Genomic DNA, 19086 nt, shown 5'->3' on the forward strand with positions numbered 1-19086 from the left:
ACTCACTTTCGTCCCACACATTAAACATCTTAAAGAAAAGTGTCTAAAAACAATGAACATAATGAAACTCCTATCCCAGACTACGTGGGGTAGTGACAGGAAGTGCCTAATGAATCTCTGTAAGAGCCTAATCCGGTCACGATTAGATTATGGTGCCGTGGTATATAACTCTGCCGCCCCGAGCGCGCTAAAGATGCTAGACCCTGTTCACCATCTGGGTATCCGTTTAGCCACAGGAGCTTTCAGAACGAGTCCCGTACAAAGTTTATATGCAGAATCGAATGAGTGGTCACTTCATATCCAGAGAACATACATCAGCCAAACATATTTTTTGAAAGTCCACTCTAATCCTGAACATCCCTGTTTTAACACCATTAATGACATGACATATGCTACACTGTTTCGTAATCGTCCTTCCGTAAGACAGCCTTTCTCGCTGCGTGTGAGGGAGCTTAGTCATGAAGTGCATGTTCCACTTCTCGAACTTCGCCTAATGCATCCAGCCAAGTTGCTAGCTCCTTGGGAGTGGCAGTTGATACAATGCGATACATCTTTCATGGAAGTTACAAAAAACGCTCCAGAGATTGAAATCCAAATGCATTTCCGGGAACTCCAGCACAAATACTCCTGTACGGAGTTCTACACAGACGCATCGAAGTCACACGACGGGGTGTCCTATGCAGCCGTCTGTTCATCCTTCTCGGAATCCGACGTACTGCATCCGGAAACTAGTATCTTTACGGCTGAGGCCTATGCAATATTGTCGACCGTGAAGCATATAAGGAAAACAAAACTCAAAAAATCAGTTATTTTTACGGACTCCCTAAGTGTTGTGAAGGCTTTGATATCGTTCTGTAAGTGCAAAAATCCTGTTTTAATTGAACTCTATTCCCTGTTATGTAAAGCACATGTATCTAACCAGCATGTGATTATATGCTGGGTGCCTGGCCATAGGGGCATCTAGGGTAACGTTCTAGTGGACCAGATGGCCACATCAATTTCATTACATACAGTTAATCCTACTGCTTCGGTCCCTGTCACAGACCTGAAGCCTTTCTTAAGAAGGAAACTGCGAAACCACTGGCAACGTATATGGGACGCAGAAGTAAATAACAAACTGCACTTGATAAAGCCACAGTTAGGTTCTTGGCCCTCCGTAACAAAATCACGGCGAACAGATTCTGTCGTCTCAGAATAGGACACACATTTGGCACGCATAACTTTTTACTCACTGAAAATGATCCTCCAACCTGCGGTAGATGCGGGGAGAGGCTGACCGTCCTCCACGTCCTCCTGGAGTGTCGGGCAGCCGAATCTGAAGAAGGAAACATTTTTCTCTGGCATACCGGCAGCACCTCCCCCTACATCCTGTAATGTTACTCGGCCCAGAACCTTTATTTCACACCAACACAGTTCTAAGTTTTCTGAAAGATGTTGTCTTGCATGTTGTTAGCCCCACATGTTCATAGCGGGTCCTCTCTTCAGAGGATGCCGCTGTGATAGCTCTTTTGTATAGCTCATGCCTCCAGGCCCTTGTGTTTCAAGGGCTCTGGCGAGGCAGCAGTGCCCCAAGTAATTTTACTGTCTTATATATTTTCTATTTTGCATCATTCTCCTACGATGGATTTTAAATGTTCATAGTATTCGTCATTAATCATCGCCATAATTTTATATCACGTATATTTTATGCACTTTACAGCAACTATTTTTAGGCCACTTTACAGCCAAGTCACATCTCCATAATACGTCGTCAACATCACCACTTGTCATGGCGCTCTTTGGCCACACCTGGCCCTTGCGCCATTAAACACCACATATCATCATCATGTTTGTAAGCAGTGTGTTGTCCGTTAGATGTTCCATGATAGCCTTATATATTATGTGTTCTATGATCTTGCACGAAATCGAAGTAAGTGAGATAGGCCTATAATTAGTAACTTCTTTTTTAGAGCCCGCTTTGTGAATAGGGACTACATTTGCAATTTTCCAGTCCTGTGGCATCTGACCAGTAGTTAATGACTTGTGAAATATTAAATAAAGGTAAAGCGAGATGGCGTGAGAACACCGTTTTAAAATTCTCGGAGAGATACCGTCAGGACCGATAGCCTTACTTTCATCAAGGTTTCTTAGCAGAGATTCAATGCCGCTAACACTGAGTTCGACTGGTTTCATAAGAGGAACGTTGCTATCGGATGATTTTGGGCTGCATGCAGATTGAGAAAGAAAGACTGATTGGAAATATCTGTTTAGGCATGTCGCTTTTTCTGCATCGTCAGAAAGAATGCGTTCATTGTAAATAATTTCATTTATTCCAGCAGGGTCAGACCCACATCCCTTCACATATTGCCAGAACGGTTTAGGATTTGTTTTCATTTTGTCATTTAATCGTTTAAGATACTGTTCTTTTGCTTTTTTCGACAGGTCTTTGTATTCGCGTGTTAATTCTTGTAGCCTTTTAAAACACGCGTGTGTTTTTGTTCTTTTATATCTTTGAAACACATGCCTTCGTTTTTTAATTAACCTCAATACACGAAAGGTGATCCATGGTTTCTTACGCTTTTGGAGTCTAGCCGATTCAATACTTGGTACGAAGTTCTCTGTAAGGTCAAACAGCTTTTGTTTAAATGTGCTCCATAAAAATTGTACTTCATGTTCCTCCGCAAAGCATTCAAAGACAGGAAGAAAATCAAGAAGTTTTTCAGAAATTGATGAATAATCGCCCTTTTCAAAGAAGAAAATTTTTCTGCTGATGCACTTTTTTATGCTCTGTACTTTCGTTTTGATCTCTGCAACCACAACCCGATGATCACCGATACCTGGAATGACATTAACATTACCAACTAAATTTGGCGAATTACAAAGGAGAAGATCTAGGGTACTATTAATTCGTGTGGGTTCGAGGACATACTGAAGAAAGCCAAAGCTATCAACCAAGTTCCTCATTTCTAGATTAGTAAGGTTTGCATTCATTAACTCGCATGTACCGTTTTCCCACTTTAGGTCGGGCAAGTTAAAATCACCCGCAAGCAGTATTATTTGGCCAGATACCTCCGAAACGATATCGTACAGCATTTCCAAAACACTGAAATCCGTACTTGGTGATCGATAAAACGCTCCAGTGACAAAAGAAAGATTATTAGCCAGTGTAACTGTGCACCAAACCGACTCGACCGAGTCATGACCGATGTTCAACATCGGTCATGAAGTTAGGACAAAAGTTGTCCTAGTTGTCAGTGAAGTTAGGACAAGAAAAGCATATACAGTGCTAAAAAGCGGGCACGTCCTGTGCTACCGTGGCTTAGCGGAGAGACATGAACTAGGTGTTGGATTCCTGATTAATAAGAATATAGCTGGTAACATATAGGAATTCTATAGCATTAACGAGAGGGTGGCAGGTCTTGTTGTGAAACTTAACAAGAGGTACAAGTTGAAGGTCATACAGGTCTACGCCCCTACATCCAGTCATGATGACCAGGAACTCGAAAGCTTCTATGAAAACATAGAATCAGCGATTGGTAAAGTCAAAACAAAATACACTATACTGATGGGCAACTTCAGTGCCAGGGCAGGCAAGAAGCAGGCTGTAGACAAGTCTGTGGGGAAAATGGCATAGGCTCAGAAATAACAGGGGAGAATTATTAGTAGAATTTGCAGAACAGCATAATATGCGGATAATGAATACTTTCTTCCGCAAACGGAATAGCCGAAAGTGGACATGGAGGAGCCCCAATGGCAAGACTAGAAATGAAATAGACTTCATACTCTGCGCTAACCCTGGCATCATACAAGATGTGGACGTGCTCGGCAAGGTGCGCTGCAGTGACCATAGGATGGTAAGAACTCGAATTAGCCTAGACTTGAGGAGCGAACAGAAGAAACTGGTACATAAGAAGCCGATCAATGAGTTAGCGGTAAAAGGGAAAATAGAGAAATTCCGGATCAAGCTACAGAATAGCTATTCGGCTTTAACTCGGGAAGAGGACCTTAGTGTTGAAGCAATTAACGACAATCTTATGGGCATCATTAATGAATGTGCAATAGAAGTTGATGGTAACTCCGTTAGACAGGATACCAGTAAGCTATCACAGGAGACGAAAGATGTGATCAAGAAACGCCAATGTATGAAAGCCTCTAAACCTACAGCTAGAATAGAACTGGCAGAACTTTCCAAGTTAATCAACAAGCGTTAGACAGCTGACATAAGGAAGTATAATGTGGATAGAATTGAACATGCTCTCAGGAACGGAGGATGCCTAAAAACAGTGAAGAAAAAACTAGGAATAGGCAAGAATCAGATGTATGCGTTAAGAGACAAAGCCGGCAATATCATTACTAATATGGATGAGATCGTTCAAGTGGCTGAGGAGTTATATATAAATTTATACAGTACCAGTGGCACCCACGACAATAATGGAAGAGAGAATATTCTAGAGGAATTTGAAATCCCACAGGTAACGCCGGAAGAAGTAAAGAAAGCCTTGGGAGATATGCAAAGGGGGAAGGCAGCTGGGGAGGATCAGGTAACAGCAGATTTGTTGAAGGATGGGGGGCAGATTGTTCTAGAAAAACTGGCCACCCTGTATACGCAATGCCTCATGAGCTCGAGCATACCGGAATCTTAGAAGAACGCTAACATAATCCTAACCCATAAGAAAGGGGATATCAAAGACTTCAAAAATTAGAGACCAGTCAGCTTACTCTCCATTGCCTACAAAGTATTTACTAAGGTAATTGCAAATAGAATCAGGAACACCTTAGACTTCTGTCAACCAAAGGACCTGGCAGGATTTCGTAAAGGCTACTCAACAATAGACCATATTCAATCGGGTGATAGAGAAATGTGTGGAATAAACCAACCTTTATATTTAGCTTTCATTGATTACGAAAAGCGTTTGATTCGGCCGAAACCTCAGCAGTCATGTAGGCATTACGGAATCAGGGTGTAGACTAGCCGTATGTAAAAATACTGAAAGATATCTATAGCGGCTCCACAGCCACCGTAGTCCTCCATAAAGAAAGCAACAAAATCCCAATAAAGAGAGGCATAAGGCAGGGAGATACGATCTTTCCAGTGCTATTCACAGCGTGTTTACAGAAGGTATTCAGAGGCCTGGATTGGGAAGAATTGGGCATAAGAGTTAATGCAGAATACCTTCATAACTTGCGATTCGCTGATGATATTGCCTTGCGTAGTAACTCAGGGGACCAATTGCAATGCATGCTCACTGACCTGGAGAGGCAAAGCAGAAGGGTGGGTCGAAAAATTAATCTGTAGAAAAGTAAAGTAATGTTTAACAGTCTTGGAAAGAGAACAGCAGTTTACCATACGTAGCGAGGAAATGGAAGTGGTAAGGGAATACATCTACTTAGGGCAGGTAGTGACTGCGGATCCGGATCATGAGGTTGAAAGATTCAGAAGAATAAGAATTGGCTAGGGTTCATTTGGCAGGCATTCTCAGATCATGAATAGCAGGTTGCCATTATCCATCAAGAGTAAAATGTATAACAGCTGTGTCTTACCAGTACTCACGTACAGGGCAGAAACCTGGAGGCTTACGAAAAGGGTTTTACTTAAATTGAGGACAACGCAACGAGCTATGGAAAGAAGAATGATGGGTGTAATGTTAAGGGATAAGAAAAGAGCAGATTGGGTGATGGAACAAACGTGAGTTAATGACATCTTAGTTGAAATCAAGAAAAAGGAATGGGAATGGGCAGGACATGTAATGAAGAGGGAAGATAACGGATGGTCATTAATGGTTATGGACTGGATTCCGAGGGAAGGGAAGCGTAGTAGGGGGCGGCAGAAAGTTAGGTGGGCAGATGAGATTAAGAAGTTTGCAAGTACGACATGGCCAGAATTAGTACATGACCGGGGTAGTTGGAGAAGTATGGGAGAGGCCTTTGCCCTGCAGTGCGCGTTACCAGGCTGATGATGATGATGATAAAACGAAGCTAAAAACCCAAAACAAGCAGGGGCCAACTTTTCATGAACTGTGCCAGATCCCCAGGATGCTTACTGCTTCAGGAGATGAGATTGGAAAGTGCAGTGAAAATTGCGCCAAGTGAAAGCAGCCAAGTGGAAAGAGGCAAGCTCCACCAATGAAGAAGGCCAAGGTGCAACCTGAAAGCACTCAACAAGCTGGTCTGACTCATGAGCACAGATACTTTTTCCTCCTCACACCTGACATCAATTTGGCATGTTTTTTTTTTCTTTTTTGAATTGTGATTCCAGTTTTTGAAAAAGCAAACTGTCTGTTTCAATCACAAGCACCTCATGGTCATCTTTTAACTTTTTGTTGCATCTATTCAAAGAGCGTTTAACTCGGTTTGTTGAGCCCACCGTCATTGAGACTGCGTCTTCACCACTGGAAGTTCTCTATCAGGACATCAAGAGCCAGGAGGGTGAAATTGACCTCATTATTGGGAGCCCAACATCATCTGTTGTAGAAAAACTGAGTATGATTGAAAAGCAGCAGTTCTTTTCTGAAGTCTGTGATCATTTTTTTGTAGCCTGTGACTACGTCAGGCATAAAGGTCCACTTGAATATGCAGCTTGAAAAAATGCAGAAGTGGCCAGGCTTGATTCTCTATCCAGTGCATCATTTCCAACTCCTTTTTTTATTGAGAAGTTTCCATATCGGCTCGAAGAGAGAACTGTATCAAGGGAGAACGCTGTAGATACATTGGAAGTTCAGTTGTAGAACTGTAAGCACACATTCTTCCAGAGGACATTTAAAGGAAGAAAGGTGCATTGTGCAGTGGTCTGCAGTTGGAAAAGTCAAGAGTGCAGATGGAAAGGCCACATTTGACCGAGTAGTAAAGCTGATGCTTGATTTGCTCGTTATACCGCATAGCAACACACAATGTGAGCGCATTTTCAGCACAGTGAAGAAGACTCGAACTGAGTTCAGGTCTTCAATGTGCAACTGAACTCAGCAGAACATACTCCTGGTGCAGGATAACCAGTGTGGGCCTTGCTATGAGCAAGGGTACTTGTTTTTGAAGAAAGTAAAGTTGGTCACTGTGAAGTCACTGTGAAGTCACTGTGAAAGAAGTAGGTGAACTTGCTTGACAGTAGCCATTAAACTAAATAGTAACTAAATAAAAGTCATCTTACTTTACTTTGCGTGGTATGCAGCATTGAAGGGTTCCAAACCACCTCTCGGGCTTGGTGAAAAAAATTGTCCGCGGATTGCATACAGTGCTGTGAACATCTCAGCCAAGTTTTGCAGACGTGGGTGGCATGTGGATCTCGCAAGCGGAGTGCAAAATCACCTTTCTCTCAAACGCTCTTTTTAACAGAATCTTGCTCCTCTCTCTTTTCTGGACGCTTTATTTCGTCGTATAGCAGATTCCAGTATAAGGCTGCTATTGGCCAATAGCTGACATCAATGAAGGGTATTCGGATCAGTGCGCTTCTTTCTACTGCTACAGTGTGTATTTATTGAAGCAGTTTAATAAACAGGCGAAGTAAGCGAAAATCTGGTTTCGAATTTCGATAATTGCACACTTTCGAAAAAAGACTGCTCACACACAGCCGCAGCTGCCCGTTTTGGAATTAACGTTTGTGCAACCTGTTAATCGGTGTTGTAGCCGTTGGGTATCACTAATTTCGACTTGTTTTAAATGCTCAACTAGTCTACAACCACGTGAAACTTAAACTCATACCACAAGCATGCTTACCAGTGCGCGGTCACTGCTGGCTGCTCCTGGTTAGACAGCTTGGCAGGCTTCGCTTCGTATTGATAGCTCTTCAAAATGCGTAAGTTGGAAGTGCCTGCTATCTATTGGTCAAGATATCTGGTTCAGGGCAAAGCCAGTGAGCACCAAGTACAGTTGAACCCACTTATTACAACATTCCAGGGCCAAGAAAATTCCATTGTTATCGCCAGGTTGCATGAAAAAAAAAAAAATCAAAATGGGAGATGGTGTAGCTGTTCCAAGAAAACTATAGTGGCGGGGAAGCCAGTTTTTCTTCCCGCCACCTTCCTCCATCCGGCTTCTGATTGTGTTGACTCTGTTTAACTCTGCTGCCTGCACACTCTGATTGCGTGTTGTTAACAAGCTGCGGCTGTCAGTGTTCAAGAATGGCAGTTTTATAACAACTGCAAAGAGGAGTCATGAGCAGCACAAGTGACATACGAGCTCCGCCGAGGCATCTCTTTGGTGTCCCCAAAGGCGCCTTTTAAAAAATGCAGGAAGGTTGCCATGGCAGCAACGCAGCTTGAGAAATCCAAAGCAAACGTTAGGACGTGACCACAAGCATCTCGCCACGTTCTTCCCACTGGCTTGCACGAGAAAACCGCATGTCCGTCAGCCTTGTTTGCTTTACGTGAAGCTTGCCAACATCCTTCTCCAAGGCATCAAGGTGCTCCACGTAGTGAAGCGGAAGGTCCCTCACGAAAACAAGCCCGTGAGGGACTGAATCATCTACAGGACCTCCCGAGGGGACAGTGTTGAGGCAGCCTGCCCTACCGCGTCAGCGCTGCTGTTGTGGCTGGTACTGTCGCTACCTGTTGCTAGAACATTCGCGACGATCGCCTCATCGGTTAGAAGCAGTTCGTTTCCAAGTCTAGAGCAGTGCACGTTCTTTTCATCGGCAACGTCATGCCTTGCCGATGATCAGCGGGCGGACCAGCCATCTTCCATTTCACGGCCAGTCGCAACGGACAAAGAGAAGCACGAGCAACTTAATCCGTTAGCAGAATTTAGCAGAATGAGGGCCATAGAATGAAGAACCATCTGTGAGGGCCTGGCCCTATGAGCAATCTGGGTAGGGTGCCCTAATCTGGGAGCAGCGCCTGCAGTGTTGTCAGCGCAGTTGCCACGGTCTATTCGTGTTTCGTAGGGTGGTGCAGTGCAGAGTTATGGGGGCAGCCCATTTGTGTTTGGAGGGGTGGAAGGGCAACGGGAAAGACTCGCGCGAGGCTGGCGTGCATCTCTCATGGAGAGAAGTGCGCACCGGCAGTTGGGGTGGCGGGCGATCGTGCAGCAGCTCGCATTTCACTTTTTCTTTTTTCTTTTCAAGGATTTTGCATTCAATTACCTTTCAGTACGGACACCCAGCAGCCAGGCTTCATCGTTATAACCAATAATGCTGCATAGGGACATTGTAGTAAGTGGCTTTTTCCCCCATAGAAAACATACAAAAGTTGATGGTGCAGCAGCTTTTCATTGTTATAACGGATATGTTGTTAAATCTGGTATTGTTATGAGTGGATTCGACTGGAGCACATGAGCGCAAGCGGACACTCATGCCCTGCACAAAGCCAATGCTGCCCGTGTGCACTGCAATTGCAAGTCGCTGCGGTCGGCGATGTAGCGCAGATGCCGCGGCTGTCCCAGGATGCCACGGCGAGTCCACTGGCTGAGCACACTGCGGCTCGCTGAGGACAACCGTGCTGGCATGTTGTAGGTGGCCAAATCGGGAGTAGTGGCGTCTACGTGAACATCCAAAAGAAGATTTGAACTGTGTGCCACCGTGATGTTCAGTAGGCAGGGCGTTGTCAGCTTGTCCCGCTCCATAGTAGCCTTTGCTGTGCAAGGCATTGAAGACACAACGGAAGCACCGCGAACGGGATGTTTGATTGACAATAATTCTTCTTCCGCTGAACACATTCAACTACTTTTTGCGGTGAAGTATTTCTTAAGTAGCCCATTTAAAGTTCAAATGCATCTCCCTACTTTGATAAAATGGGGTTCAGAACCTCTTTAAAGTGTAATTATTTAACTAAATAGGCTTAATATGAAAAAACTTTAAGTATTCTCTTTGGGGCATAAGTCATATTTGAAAAGGTGTTGGAACATTCTCGGAAACATCCAATAAAATTGTTTCTAGGCTCTGGAGCCTGAGAAGTATAAGAAAATTTGCCACTGCTCGTTATGCTTGCAGCGCTCTCAATTGTTTCCAAAAAGGCTCCGTGCTCACAAAAAACCCGACTTTTGGTTTGTGTCTATGTTCGACATTGGCATGTTGCTGATCATTCAAGACCATGGCAGATTTCAATCTTCACAATGCAGCTGCTGTGCACTAGATGCCGATTGCATTTTTTTTCTTCTGCAATGTGCGTAAAGGCTTTGCTCTTTGAAAACACGATTGATAGTTGAATGCCCCCTCCTTCGCCTCTCCCTCCCTTTTTTAAGCATTGAATAATGACACTGTGTGGTGTGCTGTAATTACAATTCCTAAATAGTACATAGGCTGTGAAATTTCTGTATTTGTTTCCAGATTAACCTGTTTACTGCTATGTTTTGCTGCAGTGAACTCTGGAGACATGAGAATGCCTTGCAGCAGAACCTGGCAACGCTGAAAGAGGAGCTGTCCAAAAAGGACCAGGGCCTGCGTTCGATGACTGGCAAGGTGCATCTGCTCATGCGAAATCTTTTGCATGCTGTGACCCATATAAAGTGCCCTTTGAGGCACCTCTACCTATAAGCAGCATTACTTCAATATAATCCAGTATATGTACAATGACACTCCTTTGGGGATGCTTTGGTAGCCGAGATTTGATTTGGCCACCGTCAATCACTGTTGTTGCTGTTGCTGCTGTCAAGTTGTTCCTTGTTTTTGAAGGCACAACTTTGACCAATAACAAGCTTCTTTTAGAAGGGCCCTGCAAAACTATCTTTCCTGGCAAGTGTTGCGTCACAATGCATTCCTTGTGTAATCCACCGGATATTCATCGTAAGGCGCTAGCAGCGTCCCGAATTGCAGCACTGAGAGCAATGGCATGTGGTGCAGACAGTGGGGTGAAGGCGCACACGGTGTTTCCAGTGGTCTTTCACTGCATTTTCCGAAGCCTGATGAGCTGGAAAACGCATTTTCATTCGTCTGCTCTTCAGAAAGGTCGCTGATTGTATGAGGCAGGTCATATTCGTTGCATCAGATAGTATAAAGGGTGTCCCAGCTAATGCTAGCCAAGCTGTTAACGAAAAAAAAGAAAGAAGAAAAAAAGGACTAGAAAGACACAGTGGAAGGCACAATTACCAGACCTATGGTGTTCAGTTGGCCGACGTCAGACGACTGAACAACACTGTAAATATTATCATTTTATCGTGCAGTGTGTTTCTCAAATCTTTTTTTCCGTTGAACATCTTGGCTAACGTTAGCTGGGACACAGGGTATAAAGCACTAAATTAGTGCGAATTGTGATGCAGATGCACCCCGCCAACAAAACTCTAGGACGTGGAAGGGCCTTAAGGTGTCCAAAACTTCGGGTGTACTTGCACATCAAATTTATTGGCCTGTGAAGTTGCCTAGTATTCCGAATAATCGAGCTGGTCTGAATGGCTAGTGTCCGATTAATCGGTTGGCGCAAGTTGTGAATCAGCCAGTTGCTGGGCAGAGGCTTCAGTTTTATAAGGAAAAGGAGACAATGCTTGAGCGTTACCAGGGGCTCATCAAGGCTGGCCTGGCTCAAAAGAGCATTGATGACAATGAGCGTGGCCAGTTGCTTCCGACTGATTCTGACTGAAAACATAGGTAAGCTGATAGCTGTCGATAAAAATTGAGATGTGAAAGGCAACCTCTGAGCAGCATCACTCAAATTAACATATATGAATTACAGCAAGCTGTGTGAACAGGTTTGTTGTGTTCATTTAAATTAAATGGATACTGAAATTTACGTTTACCTTTTTATTGTATTTTGAGGCACAGTAACATTATTTTACAGCAAGGAAATATTTTTTAGAGTAACATTTGTTAATTTTAAGTGTTCAAACTAGCCTAGGGCGTGTCCAGCAGTTGGCATTTATTTGCACCAAAGTGCTCTGAAATCTGTGTTTGGGTGCTCCAAACTACTCCAAAATTAACTTTTTGCTGCTCCAAAAATTGCTACAAATCTCAGTTCATCAGTGGCACCACTGTGCTCACCGAGCTTCGAGATTTGTCCAAATTAACTGTGTTGTGAAATATGTTTGAATTAGAGAGTTTTATGCATATAATGCATACGCCTGCCAGGACTAGAGGACAAGTATGAATTATCTAATTTTTTGCATTCACAAGGCTTTAATGTATGTCCAGTAGGACATGCCCACATGGTGCTTCATTTGAACACTGGCAACGAAATTAGGAAGATCGCGTCATATTATCCTTTATACCACATGAGCGGCGCACTCCCCGTAGATCACGCCACCGTATGTTTTTGCGCCCATTAAATCAGTTTTCAAACTTGGTGGTACAAGGTGAAATGTGTTGACAAGCATTTGTTTTTGGAAATATAGGTACAAACTAAAATGAGCAGAGCTCATATTTAGAGGGGAAAAGAATTAGGATAAAGTTGAAATAAACTTAAGAATAAAATTTTTTAATGGTTATGTAATTGCAGTCGAACCCACTTATAACAATATGCCAAAGGCCAAGAAAATCCCATTGTTATAAGTGATAATTGTTATAACCGGGTTTCACGAAAAAAAGTGAAGATCTTAATTAGACAAGAAATGGTACAGTCGAACCCGCTTATAGTATGCCCGGTTTTAACAATACTAAGAAGGTGTTGCACCGTGAACTTTTCTGTATGTCCTGTGGTAAAATAAACCATTTTCTACAATGCTCCCATGCCACGATTATGGGTTATAAAAATTAAAATTGCCTACTGTGTGTGTGCACTGAAAGAAAAAAGAAAAGAATGGGAGCCGCCGCATTTGCCTGCACCTTTTACCGCACCTGCCTTTGTGCAATGCATTCTGCACGGAATGTCCTATCGCCATTGCCAACCTTGCGGCACCCCTCTCCTGTTTCTGATACATGAAGAAGCTGTGCCAATGTCGGAAGAGTTCAAGGGAGAGCAGTGCATGGTGAAGCTTCGCCGTGTGGGGTGAGTGGCACGAAGGGTAGGTTGCAAATGTCTGGGGCACAGAGGCGAATGCAGCGGCTCCCAATTTTTTTAATGTGTAAGCATTTCTATGTCTACCCAACGAGAAATTTGTCTGTCTGTCACGTAAGACGAATGCAATAGCTCATATCTTCCTAGACAATGGCTCTTACCCTGTGAGCAAACAAAAAATGCAATGGCTCATACCCACGTAAGGCAGAGGCTACAAGTGCTCAGCAAAGTGAAGTAAACAGCGCATACATTCATTGAAATCTCCCATACAACACACAGAGCGTACATTTCCATAAAGAACAAGCTCAAAACAAACATCTGAACCATCTGAAGCATTGCATAGCCCCCCTTAGCAATTGTAGTGGTGGTTTTGCAATAGCTTTGTTGAACATCCAGTTTGATAAGGACTGATAAGAGTTGGTAAGGGTTGGATCATGCGCAATAAGGTTCATAATGACTGATGAGGGTTGATAAGGTATGCTGGTTGAATCAAGTTTCATAACATTGATAAAGACACCGGGCTGCATGAAGATGAGCTAGTGTCACAATGCTTACTTATACTTAAACTGCTCCCAGGGGAGTTCATGCGTAAATTTAAAATTTTTTTCAAGTATATTGGGTATCTTTTTTCGCCGCAGACACCCACTATGCAGGTTTGATTAAATTAAATTCATTAAAATCTGGGGTTCTATATGCCAAAGCCATATTTTGATTATGAGGCACATTGTAGTGGGGGACTCCGGAAATTTAGACGATCTGGGGATCTTTAATGGCAGGTTTTATTGTCATGACCAATAATGTGGAAGTGAGCATTGTAGCACGCAGTTTATTTTGGCATAGAGCACATACAAAAGTTGACAGTGCATCGGCTGCTCATTGTTATATCTGACATATTGTTAGAACTGGTATCGTTATGCATGGGTTTGATTGCTTAGTTGCCATTGCACTTTGATTATAAGTAATATTAATGCGATTAGCATGTTTTGCCTACTTCATGTATTTTGCACCTGCCTGCCTGCCTGCCTGCCTGCCTGCCTGCCTGCCTGCCTGCCTGCCTGCCTGCCTGTCTGTCTGTCTGTCTGTCTGTCTGTCTGTCCGTCCGTCCGTCCGTCCGTCCGTCCGTCCGTCCGTCCTTCAACATAGAAGCCCAAGTTATTTTCCTGCTAGAGCGACTGGGTATCAGATCATGGTTGTGATTCTGTCGGGGTCATTCGATGGTCGTCATTCCAGCTTCGTCATCTGACTCTCTTTATGTCGTCACAGCTACTATCCCGATCAAGTTGCATAAGTTGTCTAATCGCTTAAGCCACAAGGCATGTGCTCATAGTCGTGATGCCGTTGTAGTCGTTACATGGTCATCATTCCAGCTTCATCATGCTATCATCTTCACACTGTCGTCATCAAAAGGTTGTCATGCATTCGTTGTCAGGCAATTGTCATGATATCGTTATGTTCATTCTATCGTCGTCACTCCTGGTTCGTCATTGTAGCTTTGTCATCTGACTCTTGCCGCGCCATTGTCATTGTGCTCATTGTCGGGATGCCGTCATGGGCATGCCATCGTTGTCGCACCTTCTACGCCAACATAGTGGCCTAAGTAGTCTAATAGCTAGGGCCATAAGGTGCGTGCTCATGGTTGTGATGTCGTTGTAGTCGTTGCATCGTCATTATTCCAGTTTTGTTATTTGATTCTCATCCTGCCGTCATTGTCACACCGTTGTTGTCATACACTTGTCATGCATTTGTTGCCATAGGATTATAGTGATACGGGTGTGGTTTTTGCGTCGTCATTTCAGCTTTGTCATGCGACTCTCTTCAGGTCGTTGCGCCTTCAACGTTGTCAATGTGTGGTCATTATACAGTCGTCACACATTTGTTCTGATACTATCAGCATGATGCCAGTGTGGTCTTTTCATCATCATTCTCACATCATCGTCTGATGCTCATCAGGCCATTGTTGCCACCACGGTTGTCGTAATTTAAAAAAAATTTATTTGCTGGTACTGTTGGCCGATTGGGCCGTTACAGGGTTGGGGTACAAATATGGCACAAAACGCATCATGGCTTACGTAAAGCAGTACTGTATGGCTAATACATAGATTTGCAAGTCACAGCCTGCCATTATACATAAATATAATACAAAATCTGACTTAACAACCGTTACGTAAAACATAAAGCAGCAATGTGTAGCCAAAAAGTGCATCACGTTACTACATACTACAACTTACACGATACATATTACATCACATACATCGCAACATTATACATAACAATACTACATTCTACAACTTACACGAGAAATGTTAGATCATGTGGATTCATTTAGAAAATATTTTGTAACTTGTAACTGTCATTTGACGATCCTTATCAATTCATAAATGTCAACCTGTCGTTATGCCATTGTCATCATACTGCATTCACATTCACATCGTTCCGTTTTCATAATTCTATCGTAATCATGCTGTCATCACCTGTTCGTGATTATGCCGCCATTGTCATTGTGCCATCGGGAAACAGTTGCTCTCATGCACCCATTATTTTACCATCATCATTCCGTAGTGGTTGTGACATTGTCGTCGTTCTGCCTTTTTCAATCAGTTGTTATTGTATTGTCATCATAATGCCATTGTTATCACACACTCATTGTCATCCCTTTGTCTTTGGGCTGGCGTCGCCACGCAATCGTCGTTGTCATACCGCCTTTGCCGTTCTATCATGTCATTCCATCTTCGTCATTGCATCATCGCACTACATTGCCATCATACAATTATCGTCATACAATCATGCTCATTGGTGACTTTCGCAAGCAACTGCCACAACAATGTGTTCTGATACCAGAAACAATGAATATTGTATATAGCCAAAGCAAGGAGAATCTCGGAATGACCAATACAAGTATTTATTAAATGCGACTTCAGCGATACGGTGTGCTGCTACATTGCTTAATTGCTAATCGCATTACTGTCAACAGCCATCGGGAGATGGGTTCTGCCGTAATTTTTCTTTATTGCACATATTTTACATGAATAATGTGTTAAGAGCATGTGAGCATGTTTGAAGGGTAGTGTGAAGAGCTGCATAAACAATGGTGGAGTATGACCGGACTGTGTAGGTTCTTGCCATTAATAAAGTTCTTTGTTTGTCTGTCTGTCTGTTCTTGCACCACCCTTGAAGCATGTCAGTCCCAATTAGCCCAGCTTTCCTTGTGAGCGTATGTGCAAGAAAATTTTTTTTTTCTCTCTTTCTCTATGCAGGCAACCTTGAATGGCCGAGACAGTGTACGAAAAGTTCTGCAAACTTTTCGGGAGAAAGGTGGCAGTTATGAGCACATAGCCAACAGCTACTATGGAATGCTAATCGAAAACTTTGATTGTGAGAAGACCATCTATACTGCCGTGGAAGTGACTTCTGGAAACAAGTATGTTATCTTATGTAGAGTTAAACATTGTTACAATGAACCAGGTTGTAATAAACTAATGGATGTAATGAAACAATTGCAATTTTTGAAATTTCCATAGCAACTCATGCATTCAGAAACTCATTTCCAGCGAGTGAAAATGTTTCGGTAATGGTTATGGTTAATCTATTAGGTTATAGTGACAATGTAGTGATTATTTTGTGCCAGAATCTGTCGGCATGTAAAAATGAACTGAGATTTTCTGCAAGCTAAAAATCACTTTCAAATCTAACAGCATCGGCCTGGTTGTGTCATTGCCGACGTATAACGATTGTCTGTTTAAATTGCATATCGTAATGGGCACAGGGTCGGGCATGTTCCTGTGCGATTCTCAGTATATGTACGCCGGTGGTGGCATGGCACATTGTTTGCATAGAGGCTGGTTTGCTTCCGCTGTGTGGATTATATTATCACGTTATATTGACCTGCCGAGGTGGTGTAGTGGCTTTGGCAACGCACTGCTAAGCCCAAGGTCACAACTTTGAGTCCCAGCTACAGCGGGACGCATATTGAGTGGGGCGAAATGCCAAAACACCCATGTACCGTGCCTTGGGTACGTGTTAAAGAACCCCAGGTGGTCAAAATTATTTCAGAGTTCCCCACTACTGTGTGCCTCATATCATATCATTGTTTTGGCACGTAAACCCCACAATTAAATTTTTTTTAAATGTTATGTTGAATAGAAATGTGCAAGAAGTACTTGGTATACTAGGTGCACCTGTCTTGTGACTAGGGAACACGGGATTTTAATGTTAGTGTTGCTGTTAATTTATCAAAGACCATTCCTTAACGCGAGCAACTTGCGACATTTGTGTGCAAAAGACTTATGCATTCGACACGGCCACGGAGAAACAAAATGGTGAATTCTCACTTCTCATGATCTCGGGGAAACTGTCCAAGACCTATGGAGGTTTCGATAAGCGTCAGGTAGGCATATTTTATAGTTCATATGATCAATATATTTAACTAGTTTGCGATCCCTTTTGAGAATGATATATGCAGGATCAACTGTATTTGTTCTTTTCGAATAGTACTTCGAAAATTCTAAATACTTTGTGCCGAAGTACATATCTAATGGCAGAATATTCGACCAACTATTTGAATATAGTATCTATTATTAGCACAAGCCTACTGCACAGACACCGACATGGATGTTTTTTTGCATACTGGGACCGCATTTTATAGATTTTATATCTATCAATTTTATTCGTCATTTTTCTCAGCCTTCATCATAGACTCAGGCAAAGCCACATTACTGTTATCGCCAGGATAAGTGACTCGCTGCATCAATTGATAAGAATAGAAAATGAAATGGATTGTTACAAAATACCTATCATCTGAGATTGTCGTTGCTTGCTCAAGTTATAGCTTTTTGGGATAGGACTGGTGGAACGCTTGAAGCCCCCAGCATGGCACTGACGCTTGGCATTGGACAACAGCATAAAGAAATGCATTTTGTTGTTGTTTAGAAGCTTATGTACAGTGACAAGTGTACAAATTCTGAAGCTTGCAGCGTTCCACTGGAATGCTCAGCAGACACTGCTGAGGCCTGTTGCTCTGCTATGTAAAGGGGTCCTTAAACACTTTTCGAGCTTAAGAAAACATTGTCGATATGTAGACGAGGCTTCGGTGAACATGTGGGTCAAATGTACACTGCATGCAGCAGGGAATTTACAGTCTCGTCTTAAAAACAGTGAAAAATTGCTTGCTCTTTTATTTGCAATATTGTCATGCAGCTACATTGTGCGCAGCCAAGCCCACCCACAGTTATTGGCTGATTTCGTGGTCATGAGAACAGTCTCAGCAGCACTATACAGTTGAACCTCGTTGATACAACCTCATTAAGTATGATTTTTCAGTGGCAACATTCTCAACTTAGTGCCATTGGAAGCATACTGCACGCTTTTAATGGGCGAAAACCTAAACGCACCACTGTTCACTGCTGCAGGTGGCACAATGTGAATGTCATCTTTCACTCCGGCGTCTGGCATCGTCCACCAGCACAATTTCGTTTCCCGTCGTTGTCTTAATACACTACAAAATAGAAAAGCAACAAAATGCGTCTCGGCTGCCAGAGCCCCACCAGCTTGAGACGTGCCTCATGCTACAGGGATTCGGGCAGAAATTTGCATTACATAAATGTGAACTACAGTTCAGTCTCAGATTTTTTTAGTTATTTTTGATCGCATGTTTTCCCGGTTACTGCGTTACTTCTCACATTTTTTCCTGAACGTTTGAAGAAGGTTCTACTTTAATTCTTAATTTTGAGTTAATTAAATGGAAAGGATCGGTCTACAATCTCAAAAAGACAAAAAGAAGTATTTTGTATTTGCACTTCCTGTGTACACATGCCAGTTCTACATAGCTGCCTTTTCTGAATGTGGCCTGCAAGATCGCACCGGCATGCTGCGTAGCATAGATACTGTGGCTACCTAGGGGTGCCGTAACGAATCCTCTCGTCAACATAGCTCTAGGCACACAAATGCCTATCTTGCGTCGAGAGAATGCCACATCAGTGCGTTTAGCCGTACACGCCTGAATCCGAAACAGCGTCATCAAGAAAAAAATGAGTAAGAACACCTTTTAGGCGGGGCCTTGCCTCTTTGCCATTCCCTCTGTGTAGCTTCCAGTGTGCTAGTGGAGACAAAAGTATAGAAAAAGCCATGCATTGGTGTGCTAACTGCCTCAAACTGTTTTTACTTGTAGGATTTGAAAAAGATTTTGCGGCAGGTGATTCGTGAGGCAACGTCCTTTAGTAATGAGGCTATTCTATGATTAGTTAGGAAAGTGTTTTAGCGCCCC

The 19086-nt window shown here is 43.0% G+C and overlaps 1 protein-coding gene across 5 annotated transcripts in view; it reads left to right on the forward strand.

The window, feature by feature from the left end:
- Positions 1–19086, forward strand: part of SMC3 (structural maintenance of chromosomes 3) — a 606933-nt gene that overhangs the window by 316911 nt on the left and 270936 nt on the right. For all 5 annotated transcript variants that reach the window (XR_011892404.1, XR_011892405.1, XM_072286062.1 and 2 more), the window contains exons 14-15: positions 10264–10363; positions 16082–16245. Coding sequence is in view for 3 of the 5 variants with exons in the window: in XM_072286062.1 (XP_072142163.1) it covers positions 10264–10363; positions 16082–16245 (264 nt within the window). In the remaining 2 variants the exon portion in view is untranslated. The remainder of the gene's footprint in view (positions 1–10263; positions 10364–16081; positions 16246–19086) is intronic.

The sequence above is a fragment of the Dermacentor andersoni genome, chromosome 1 (assembly GCF_023375885.2).
Source record: "Dermacentor andersoni chromosome 1, qqDerAnde1_hic_scaffold, whole genome shotgun sequence".
NCBI classification, from domain to species: domain Eukaryota; kingdom Metazoa; phylum Arthropoda; class Arachnida; order Ixodida; family Ixodidae; genus Dermacentor; species Dermacentor andersoni.